We start from the raw sequence: 12,500 nt of genomic DNA, 5'->3' as shown, positions 1-12,500 counted from the left end.
AGATATTAATGATTATTAATTAATGAGGATGCATTGTAAAGTCCGTTAACTCTTTAAAAAATAATCACGAAAACATATAAAATACAATTATTAAACTGTAATAAAATATGCACGTTTCATAATGATAAATCAGAGTCTATAATCACAAACAAATGGGAAAAAATATAATATTGTTTGTCGTTGATATAGCAATACTGAATTCTCTCCGTATTGTTTGTAATTTCAACCTCAAGCTGACATGAATAGAACTGGAAACAAGTTTGAGTATCTGTCTCTTAATTACGTTCGAGTTGTTTATAACCAAATATGATAATGAATTGAGGAGAATTGTAGAGGTAGTTAAGAAGGGAGAGGAGAGAGAGAGAGAGAGAGAGAGAGAGAGGAGAGAGAGAGAGAGAGAGAGAGAGAGAGAGAGAGAGAGAGAGAGAGAGAGAGAGAGAGAATGAGGGGAGTGAGAGAGAGAGAGAGAGAGACGGACAGACAAGCAGACAAAGACAGAAAGAAAGGCAGAGACAAAGACGGACAGACAGACAGACAGACAGATAAACACACAAATATAAATTAGAGACAGACTGCATAAAGAAATTCAAAGCAACCATGAAGGGGACGAGAAACGACAAAAATTAATAAATTAATAAATAATAGAATATATATATACAAGTAAAAAATATATATATATGCCAAAACTCAACAGCAAAAACAAAAGCAAACGGAAGGCAGGAGAGTACACCAATGCAGAGTTTTTTCGCTTTGTTAATGCATATCCTCCGCCCACATCTGTAGCCACGCAGCGGATAATGGACTTACATAAAGGCAGATAAAATGGCCATTTCTCTACCCTCTCGACGCCGGTCAGCCAAGAGACATGTAATCTGTATTCCCGAGGCCAAGGCACGCAGGAGAATTAGGCCTCCTTATCTCACTCCGATCTAATCGCGGAGGGACAATTTAGCGATAATATAAAGCAGAAGTTGCATAGCCAATAGTCATTTTCGCGCAGGAAGCAGCTGGCCACGCACCGCCCCGGGCAACAGCTGACTGCTATAAACATAGAGGTTGCCGGTTCCATTATATTTTGTTTGCTTGTAGTTTATTTTGGTTTTTTGTTGCATATTTGAGCTTGTTTTGGTCATTTTTCGTTCCGTGTACGTAAGGAGAGGAGTGGGGTTTTAGTACGCACACGTATACGTATGTGTTCACATACCCACACGCACACACAATGATATTCTTTCACTCATTCTGTTTTTGAAGTGGAAAATTCTTTCTTTATTTCGAGATGAATGCGAGTCGGAAACTTCTTTTGAAAACACAATCGCATTTTACGGAGTAAGTTTTGCCTTTCTCCTCTTCTCTTCTCTTCTCTTCTCTTCTTTTTTCTTCTCTTCTCTTCTATTCTCTTCTCTTCTTTTTTCTTCTCTTCTCTTCTCTTCTCTTCTCTTCTCTTCTCTTTTCTCTTCTGTGTGTGTGTGTGTGTCTTTGTCTCTTTCTGTGTGTATCTATGTGTCTCTCTCTGTCTATGTCTCTCTCTCTCTCTCTCTCTCTCTCTCTCTCTCTCTCTCTCTCTCTCTCTCTCTCTCCTCTCTCTCTCTCTCTTTCTTCTCTCTCTCTCTCTCTTCCTTTCTCTCTCTCTCTCTCTCTCTCTTCTCTCTCTTCTCTCACTCTTCTCTCTCTCTCTCTGTCTCTCTCTCTCTATCTCTCTCTCTCTTCTCTCCCTCTCTCTTCTCTCTCTCTCTCTCTCTCTCTCTCTCTCTCTTCCTCCTCCTCACTGCTCTATCTCTCTCTCTGTCTCTATCTCTCTCGTCTCTCTCTCTTCTCTCTCTTCATCTCTTCTCTTCTTCAGTCTATCTCTTGCTCTCTCTCGTCTCCCCCTCCCCTCTTTCTCTCTCTCTCTCTTCTCTCTCTCTCTACTCTCTCACTCATCATCTCTACTTCTTCTTCTTCTCTCTCTCTCTAGCCGACTGTCCTCTCTCTTCTTCTTCCTCTCATGACTCATACTCCTCTTCAGTCTCTCTTCATCTTCTTCGCTCACTCTTTTTCTCCTCTCTGCCTAACCCCTCTCCTCTACCCACTCTCTTCTTTCGTTTCACTTTTCTTTCCCCTTTTATTTTTATCTCTTGCTAGATTTTCCGTTTATTTTTGACTTCGTACTCTACCATAAGTGTAAAACTCAAAAAGAACACATAAACAGGGATTGAAAAAAAAAGAAAAAAAAAAAAAAATGATTCTTTGACATGGTTCGTCTGCATAATAAAGATGAAAAAAAAAAAGAACGAAGAAATGAAAGAGAACTTCAGAGTGTCTTGCTTGGTTTGACTTTGGCTTCTACTTCGTTTGTTTGTTTGTTTGTTGTTTTTGATTTTTGTGTCTCTATTTCACTCCAAAGAGAAGGAAGAGAAAAATCGATGAGTTAAAAACAGAAATTGTCACTTTTTTATAATAAAGTGGAATGAAAAACTACAGAAAAGGACAGAATCAAACAAGAACAAGAAAATAAACAAAAACAAAAGCAACTCATTACCCAACTAATAACCAGAAAAAAAAGAGAAAGAAAGATGGAAAAAAATAAAAGGATTTTAAGATAGATAAAAAAAAAAATCTTAAACTTAAACGTAACTAAAGATAAAAAAAATAAATTGTATGAGAGAACATATTTCCCGTTTATAGCAGCCAAAGTGATAACAATTATTTCCAAAGGGGAAAAAACGGCGAGATTTTTCCCGCTTAACCTAGACGATCACAGGGGGTCGCGGGGAAATAGTGAGGAAAAAATGATGGGGAAAAGGTGAGGTATGAGATAAAAGGCAAAAAAAAAGAAAAAAATGGTAAAGGTATAGATATGAGGCAAAAATATGAGAAAATGGGGAGGTAGAGATTTTTGGGAAAAAAAGAAAAAAATGGTGAGGTAGAGATGTGAGAAAAAATAATGAGGAAAAGGGGGGGGGGTTTGAATATGAGGCAAAATAATGAGGAAAATGGTGAGGGTATGAGATAGTGAGGCAAAAATAATGAGGAAAATGGTGAGGGTATGAGATAGTGAGGCAAAAATAATGAGGAAAATGGTGAGGGTATGAGATAGTGAGGCAAAAAAAAGAGAAAAATGTAAAGGGTATGAGATAGTGAGGCAAAAATAATGAGGAAAATGGTGAGGGTATGAGATAGTGAGGCAAAAATGATGAGGAAAATGGTGAGGGTATGAGATAAAGAGGCAAAAAAAAAGAGAAAAATGGTGAGGGTATGAGATAGTGAGGCAAAAAAAGGAAAAGGGGGAGGGTATAGTAGTGGAAAAAAATGAAGAAAAGGGTAGTCGGGACGGGGGGGGTATAGAAAATGATCAAAAAAATGAGATAATTGAGGTAGCTTGCTTGGGGGATATATGGCAAAAAAATGAAGAAAAGGGTGCCCTGGGGGTAAAAGATATAAAGCAATATATGAAATAATGTGACAAATTTTGGTTTAAATCGTGAGGCAAAGATAGTGAGGGTAATGAATAATGAAAAATTTGGCCATGAGTGCACCAGACACTGAGATGGCAAAAGTGAGGCTAATAGTGAACATAGACGTGAGTGTATGGAATAGGGAGGCAAAAAAAAAAAAATATTAGAATTTGAGTTAGAGAGATACACATGATAAGGAAAAGGAATCGTGTTTTAGAGGATATGAGAAAGTGAGAAAAGAAAATGTGAGAAAGGTCGTGAAAGAAGGTAACAAAAAAAGACAAAGGGTGTGTTGTGGGTGTTAGAATTTATTTAAAATGAGCGAGAGTATGAGGATAGGGGTGAGGAATGGACAGGGGAAATGGACAATTTCCCTCGTGAGGTTATGAGTCGGAGGCGGAAAATGGGGATAAGAACGAGATGTGGGTGAGGGTTGAGGATGATGGTTTTTGACTATATTACTGCTGCGCAAAACACACAAACACACACAACAACACACCAACACACACACACAAAACACACACAACCACCACACACACACACCCCACACACGCACGCTACACCACACCCACACACACGAGAGGAGAGAGAGAGAAGGGAGAGAGAGGAGAGAGAAAGAAAGAAAGAAAGAAAGACAGTGGGGAAAAAAAAGAAAAAAGGACAGTGAGGGAAAATGGAAAGAGGCTAAGAGAGCGAGAAAGAAAAAACAAAAACACGAAACGAAAAGGAGAAAGAAAAGGAGACACACAGACCGACAGACACAAAGACCAAAAAGGGGAAAAATAAAAAGGACTTTTTCTCCTACTCAAAATCTTGGCGATCCGCGACGGGAAAGGGGTAAAAGACATAAAAATTATAAAAATGATAAGAAAAAATGAAAATAAAGTAGTGAAATAAAATAAAAATAAAATAATAAAATAGAGAAAGATGATAAAAATGATAAGAAAATATGAAAATAATGATAGTGAAATAGAATAAAAATTAGATACCAATAAATAATAAAAAAAGATGGTAAGATAATATGAAAAATAATGATAGTGATAAAATGAAAATGAAAAAAAATGAAAAGGATGATAAGATAATAAATAAAATAAAATAAAAAAAATGAAAATAATAGATAATAGAACAAAAAAAAATAAGATGATGAGATAATACGAAAATAATGATAGTGAAATACAAATAAAAATGAAATAACAAAATAATGAAATTTAAAAGAAAATGATAAAGAAAATGATAAGATAAAGAATAAGGGGGGGGGGAGGTAGAGGGAATAAGGGGGGGGGAGAAAGAGTGAAAAGAGGAAAGGGGTTAAAAAGGAAAAAGGGAAGAATAAGAGGGAAGAGAAAGATAGAGGAAAAAGGATAGAGAGGGGGAAGGAGGAAATAGAGGGGAAGAATAAGAAAAGGGGGAGAAGGGAGCGAAAAAAGAGAAACAAGGAAAGATTAAAAGAGGAAGGGATAGGAGGAAGAGTGAAGAGAGAAGAAAAGGGGAGAGAGGGAAAGCGTTATGACAAGAAAGAGGATGAGAGAAAAGAAACGAAAGTGAAGGAGAGGAAAAGGGGAAAAAAAAAAGGAAGTGAAAGAGAAAGCAAAATGGGTTGTGAAAAGTGGGGATAAAAGAGAGGGGGAGAAAAAGGGGTTATGAGACTTAAAAGGGTGAGAGATAGAAGGAGGGAAAATAAAGGAGGGAAGAGAGAGAGAAGAGAGTGAAAAAGGGAATGTGTGAAATAGGATTGAAGAAGAAAAGGGGATAAAAGAGAAAGGGAAGAGAGAAAATAGAGAGAGGAAAGAAGAGGAAGAAAAAGAGTGGAAGAGAGAGAAAACTGAATAAAAGATAGATAAAAAAAAGGGAAAGAAGAAGGTTGAGGAAGGAAAAGGAATAAGAGAGAGAGGGAAAGGAAAGGGAGAGAATGAAAAAGGGTTTTTGAGAAGATATAAAAAGGAGAGAGGAAAACGAAGGAGGGGAGAGCCGGAGAAGGAAGTAAAAGAGGGCAAGGTGAGAATGGAGAGAGAAAGTGTTAAGGAAGAAAGGAGGGGGAAAGGGGAAAGAAGAGATGAGAGAAGAGAGAAAAATTATTTTGGGAGGAAACAAGGTGAAAGCGAGAGGAAAGTGGCGCAAAGGACAGGAAAACGTGAAAATTAAACGAGGGAGATAGGAGGAACAAGATAAAGACGCGAAAATCCACACGAAAAAAGAAGACAGAATCGGAGCAAACCAAACCCCCCCCCAAAAAAAAAAAAAAAAAAAACGAAACGAAGTAAAAACGAAAACCAGAAAAAAAAACGAAACGAAGAAGAAAAAAAAACGAAGAAAAACAAACGAAAACCAGAAAAAACCGAAGAAAACAACGAAATCCAGAAAAAATATAACGAAACAAAAAAACAAAAAGCAAAGAGAAAAACCAAATAGAAGATCGAAGAAAAACGCAGTATGCAAGGATCTAACGCTTCCAACAAGCTCGACTCTCTGCGTTCAAGCTTCTATTCACAGGATTGATTCCTTTCCCCATCACGCCGCCCGGGTCTTCCTCTCAGTGTGGCGATTTTTGCTTTATGGTCATTTTTCTTGTTGATTTTTGTCTTGTTGATTGGTAACGGTAACGCGTTATTGTTTGTTCTATTTTTTGCTGCTTTGGGTGGTGCTGTTATAACTTTATTACATCACTGTTGTCCTTGTATACATCTCTCTCTACTTGATTATAATGTATGTTTATTATTGTTGTTGTTGTTGTTGTGGTTGTTATTATTATTATTTTCTTTTCGTGTTATTTTATCATCATTTATTAATCATCATCATCATCATTATTATTACTATTATTAATATTATTATCATTGTTATTCTGTTGTTGTTTTTGCTGTTGTTATCATTATCATCATTTCTATTTAATGTCATTATCATTATTATTGTCAATATTATTATTATTATTATCATTACTATCATCCTCATCATTATTGCTATTATCATTATTATTATCAATATTACTGCAATTAACGTCAGCATTATGATTATTATTACTAATAAAATCTCTCTCTCTCTCTCTCTCTCTCCGAATCTACTCTCTCTCTCATCTCTATCTCTCTCTCTTCGTCTCTCTCTCTCGCCCTTCTCTCTCTCTCTCTTCATCTTCTTTCCTCATTCTCACCAGAATACATAATAATAAAAACATAAACTCACCAACCGGATAAAGAAAACTGGACAACGAGCGGTACCTCCACAACATGTGTTTTTGGGTCGTTTTTTCTTTTTTTCATATTACTTTTTCCTTTCTATTTTTTTTCTTTAAGTCGAGGGAGTACTCGGTTTTCTTTACTTTGCACTCACTCACTTCTGGGTCGGATGGCTTCAGACTTTCAGGAGATTTCAGGTTTCTGGTTGAAAATTTTCAGCGAGATGCTTCCGACTTTATTGGGTGTGAAGTCTGCGTTATGTTTTCAGAATGTTTGTGGGTCTGTATATGTCTAGCGTTTGTATTTGGTTCTTATGTGTATATATGAGTATATCAATATATTTATCTATCGGTTTCTCAATATTTCTGTGTCTATTTATCTACCTATTCGTCTATCCATAGGCGGCGGAGCGAGTCTATGACTGGGGGGGGGGGGGGGCGAATGTGAAAATGCAGAGATTTCAATATTTTTCAAAAAAAACAAGTATGTTAACCTGTCATAGGTGGCGAGGAGAGTTTTTGCTTTGGGGGATTCGGATTACCTGGTATAGGAGGCGAAGCGAGTCTTTGCCTTGGGGGAGGGGGATTCGAAACTCAAAAGTAAAGGCATATTTAAAAAATAACAAACATTACATTCTGCACAAAAAAAAAATATTCAGTAAGCTCCAAAATAACACTTTATTTGTTGTCCTTTACAGTTGTAAATTCCCTTCACAACATTTAATAGATAATTATTTCCCAAATTAATCTGGAGTCCTTTACAGGTAGAGACTGCGAAAGTCAATTCCGCGGCAGTTCCTGTTAGATTACTTTCCAGGAAGTAGAACAAACAAGTTTGGAGAATGTTATACAATATCTGTCGTGTCCAACTATAGCAGATATAAACTTCTCTGCCCGTTATTGGTGATTTATCTGCGTCGGTATCTGTGTTTAAATTTTTTTCATCAGACGTGCCTGAACATACTCAAAGTTTTTCATTACTATTATTTCCCTATATATGTTCTGATACTGATCCTGTAGGTCTGTAACTATAAATATACCAATAAACAAATAATCAAAACAATAAACCGATTTTTTTTTCGGCTTTTTAAGTAATGCATAGTTTGATGGTCTTTTAGACATAAAGCGCCTTTCACACAACAACATGCGCATGACACAGTTCTTACATAACTATATACTTAGCACATCAGTGTATTCAGTCTGGCGTTAAATAAATAATACCCAGAATTAAAAATCATATGCTTCCACATTTATGTGTGTTAACTGTGTTTTTTGTTGAGCGTGGGGTGCGGAGGGGGCGATTTGCTTTTAAAAAATAGATTACTGTCATTCGATCCGCTAGTTAGGCGTTCATGAGCCCAGGACGTCATTCCTTTACTATACTTCTCCACTATACATATACAATACTTTTAATAAATCAAATTCATGGAAACCATGTCTACTGTAAGAGTGATACCCATTCTGGTAAAATGAGATATAGTATAATTATAGTATATTCTTATTAGTCTGTGTGAACGTGTAAAACCAATTGTAAGGCACAATTTTCCAGCAATTTCTGGGGGGGCGGAGATATACTCTCGCCCCTCCAGTTTCCATTCTGGGGGGCGCTCGCCCCTCTGCCCCCCCGCTTCCGCCGCCTATGCGTCTATCTATCTATATATGTTTGTCTATTTGCCTATTTATCTAACTAGTTATTCATCAGTCTATCTATCGGTTTGCCTGTCTGTATTCTCCCTCCTCTCTCCCTCTCCATTTGTCTGTCTGTATTAATGTCTCTAAATCTCCACCTCCACCCTCCCTCTCTCTCTCTCTCTCTCTCTCTCTCTCTCTCTCTCTTCTCTCTCTCTCTCTCTCCTCCCTCATTCTCCCCCTTGCCTCCTCACTCCTTCCCTTCCTCCTTCTTACCTCCCTCCCCCCCCCCCTCTCTCTCTCACACATTCTCCATCCCCTCCCCTCTGTCTCTCTCTCTCTCTCTCTCCCTCTCTCTCTCTTTCTCCCTTTCTCTCTCTTTCTCCCTCCCTCTCCCTAACTCCCTCACCCTTCCCTCTCCCCCTCCCTCCCTCTCTCCCTCCCTCCCTCTCTCTCCAGCATCCACACAAACCCGACTGCCCACTCCCCTGCATCGCTCTTATCTCTCTCCCTCACAGCATCCCATAGAATCTCACCCCAGCATCTCCCGGCATCTACCATCGATAAGCCACTAATTAATCATATTTCCCCGGAGGCGACGTGTTCACGTGTTTCATTTCTGCTTTTCATATTTTATTTATATTTGTGTTTTTTTATCGATTTATTTGCTTAGTTGTTTATTTTTATTTGCCTTGCGCGACGGATTCTCTCTTCTCTTGTTTTGAATATTAAATGAACACGTTGGTATCGGTGGTAATAGTGTCTTTTTATTTGTTTGTATGTTTGTATTTCTACCTGCATATCTGTCGATCTGTCTGTCAGGTCTATCGGTATATGTATGCACGCGGAAACCTTTGTATGTATGTGTGAGTTTGTGTGTGTGTGTGTGTGTCTGAACATCTCCCCACCCCCTTTTTCTCCAACCCCATCCCTAAAACCATCAGGAAACCTTGCCCATCCCCTCTCCCTCTCACATTCCCTCTCCCACACCCAATCCCTCCCCCTCTCCTACTCCCAATCCGTCACCCCTCCCTTATCCCCCACTCATTCTCCCCCTCCCCCTCCCACTCATTCTCCCCTCGCCTTCTTCCTCCCCTCTCTCTCTCCCAATCCCTCTCGCCTCTTTCTCCCCTCTCCCCTCTCTCTCCCCCAATCCTACACCCCTCCCTCCCCTCTCCCCTCCCCTCTCCCTCCCCCAATCCCATCCGCAATACCCTTCTCCCTCTCTCTAACACACAAGAAGTAGACGTACAGTATAGTTTGCGTTCACTGAAGAGACGCCGGGGAGTCCTATGACGAGGGCGCTGTGCAAACACTGTTGAACGCAGCTGTAACGGTAACAGCATCGGGGGGAGCTATTACAGCAACTGCAGCGGTATTTTCATGACGTTAGTAGCTTGTCCTGGGATATGGATTTTACTATAGAGAAGGGGAGATGGAAGGGGAGGAGGGGAAGAAGAGGGGAGACAAAGGGGAAGAGGGGAGGGAGACGGGAGGAGGAGGAGGAGAAATAGAGGGGAAGAGAGAGGAGGAGGACGAGGAAAAAAGAGAGAGGAGAACGAGGGAAGGGAAACAGGAGGAGGGGAAGAGGGGAGGAGGAAGGAAGACAGGAAAAGAGGAAAGAAGACAGAGGGGAAGAAGAGAGAGGAGGAGGAGGGGAGGCAGAGGAGGAGGCCGACGAAAGAAGAGAGAGGACCACGAGGGAAAGGAGACGGGAGGAGGGGAAGAGGGAGGGAGTTAGGAGGAGGAAAGGGAAAAGGGAGGAGGGGATGAAGAGGAAGGAAGACGGAAGGGGAAATAGAGGATAGAGAAAAAGATAGGGAAGAGAGGGAGTGTGGACAGTGGAACAAAGATGGAGAAGAGGGTAGGGTAGGCAAAGGATGGAGAGATGGGAAACGAGAGAGAGAGAGAGAGAGAGAGAGAGAGAGAGAGAGAGAGAGAGATAAAGAGAGAGAGAGAAAGAAAGAGAGAGAGAAAAAAGACAGAGAGAGAGAAAGAGAAAGAGGAAGAAAAAGACAGAGAGAGAGAGAGAGAGAGAGAGAGAGAGAGAGAGAGAGAGAGAGAGAGAGAAGATGAGGAGAAGAGAAGAGAGGAATGGAAGCAGAGGGGGAATTAGCTAAGGAAGGAAGGGAAGATAGAGGAGGAAAGAGGAAGTGCTATAGAGGTTTAGAGAGGATGAGAGCAAGGCGAAAGATGCTTAGAATTTAGGAGATGTAGGAGACGGGGATTTGGAGGGGAAAGGTAAGAAGGAAGGGAAGAAAGAGAGGTAGAGGATGTGAGAAGAAAGTAAAAGAGAGTGAGGAATTAGAGTGTGAAGTTAATAAGGACGAAAAAGGGGAAAGGAATGGGTATGAAAAACACAAGAAGAACGAGAGCAAGAGTAAATAAAGCAAATACATAGAGATGATAACGATAATAAAGACCAACAATAACAAGGATGAAATTATATATATGGACTTGTATCTTCAGGCGTAAGAGGGTGATAATAACACCTTATTGTCTAAATTTATAGGTCCTTTATCGAATTAGAGATCGTAAGAGGCAAATGGGGAGTGTAGGTCTTCAGGTAGGATAAGGGGGGATAACGAGGGAGGGGGGGAGGGAGGGAAGGATTGAAGGGGGTGGGAAGGATTGAGGGGGGGAGGGAGGGAGGAAAAGGAGGGAAGGGAGGGAGGAAGTGAGGAGGGAGGGAGGAGGAGGAAGGAGGGAGGGAGGGATGGAGGAAGGTGAGGGACAGAGGAGGGGGGAAGGGAGGGAAGGGGAGGGAAGGAGGAGGGAGAGAGGGAGTGCATTGGAGGGATTGAGGGAAGGTATGTTTGAAGGGAGGGATGGAGTGGGTGAGGGAGCGTGGCAGGGCAGATGGACGAGGAGAGGAGGGAGGGGGAAGTAGGAGGAGGAAGGGAGGGAAGGAGGAGAAAGAGAGACAAAGACGAAAACAATTACAGAGACCGAAAAACAAGAGAGAAAGAGAACGAAATAACCCAAGAAAGCAGAAACGGAAGTAGGAACAGATACACAAAAAAAAAAAAAAAAAAAAAAAAAAAAAAAAGGGAATAGCAGCCCCTTTCGTCTCTCCTTGCAATATCACGCAATTTTACCTTCTGCCCCGTTCCTCTTCCTTTTTCATTTGCATGGAAGACATTATATGTACCGAAAATCAATATGGCTGCCGAGTTTATAGGGTCTACGTACCTTCGGAATATGTCTTGATAGCCCCTCGTTTCTCCTTTTCTCGATCCTCTGTTTCTCTCTCTCTCTCTCTCTATCTATCTATCTATCTATCTACCTCTCTCTCTCTCTCTCTCTATCTATCTATCTATCTATCTATCTCGCTTCCTCTGTTTCTTGTCCCCCCCCCTAGGGTAAAACAGAGTGACTGAAGGGACGTTGGATAAATTTTTACAAGCTTGTCAGTGCGTATATATGTTTATTAATATGGAGCCTTTTTTGCCTTGTAAATATAAGTATGTTGATGATCTATACATTTTGTGTGTATCTTACCTGGTTCTACTTTCTTAACTTTTTCATCTACCTTTTAATTTTGCTTCTTCTTTATAGATGTGCAAGTTTAGCTATTTAACCCATCATTTTTTTTAAAGAAGAAACACAGCCACGTATACAAACCCACCATACAAATAACCTTATTTGACCTTTGACCTCTTCTGTTGCAGAGTTGCCAACCAGCGTGCAGATCATTGACAGGCAGACAGGCCACCCAAGGAACGGTATTCTGGGGCCCTATTACCCTGGCCAGAATATAATGTTGACATGCATATCCCTGAATGGTAAGTAGATCTGTGTGGTGAAAGAGGGTCGGGTAAAGTGACTGAGGATGGTGTGTCAGGGTGATGGTTATGATGATGATAATTGATATGATAGTAAAGATAATGATGATACTTGGGTAATGGAGATGGTTTTGATGATGATAATGATGGTGACAGTAAATATAATAATGATATTGGAGTAATGGTGATGGTTATGAGGACGATAATGACGGTGATAGTAAAGATAATGATGGTATTGGCCATGATCATAATAGTAATAATGATTACGATGAGGATAATATCATCATTATCATTATCATAATTATGATAATGATAGTAACAATAATGATATTGATGATAGTGTTAATTGTAATAATAATAGTAATGATAATAAAGATAACAGTATTGGGACCCGTGGATATCCAAGGGAAAAAATAATAATAATAAGGAACACTCCTCTCTCTCTCTCTTTCACTCTCCTGCTTCTACCTTTCGCGCCCCCCCCCC

At 40.0% G+C, this 12,500-nt stretch overlaps 1 protein-coding gene across 1 annotated transcript in view; it reads left to right on the top strand.

Moving 5' to 3' along the window:
- LOC119582805 (nephrin-like) overlaps positions 1 to 12,500 on the top strand; it is a gene marked incomplete at both ends in the record, with an annotated part of 199,176 nt that overhangs the window by 48,738 nt on the left and 137,938 nt on the right. The window contains 1 exon segment of the mRNA XM_037931255.1: positions 11,901 to 12,014. Coding sequence (XP_037787183.1) covers positions 11,901 to 12,014 — 114 coding nt within the window.

The sequence above is a fragment of the Penaeus monodon genome, chromosome 16 (assembly GCF_015228065.2).
Source record: "Penaeus monodon isolate SGIC_2016 chromosome 16, NSTDA_Pmon_1, whole genome shotgun sequence".
Taxonomy (NCBI): Eukaryota; Metazoa; Arthropoda; class Malacostraca; order Decapoda; family Penaeidae; genus Penaeus; species Penaeus monodon.
Note: the sequence above shows the minus strand (reverse complement) of the source record. Positions and strands in the feature narration are given on the sequence as shown.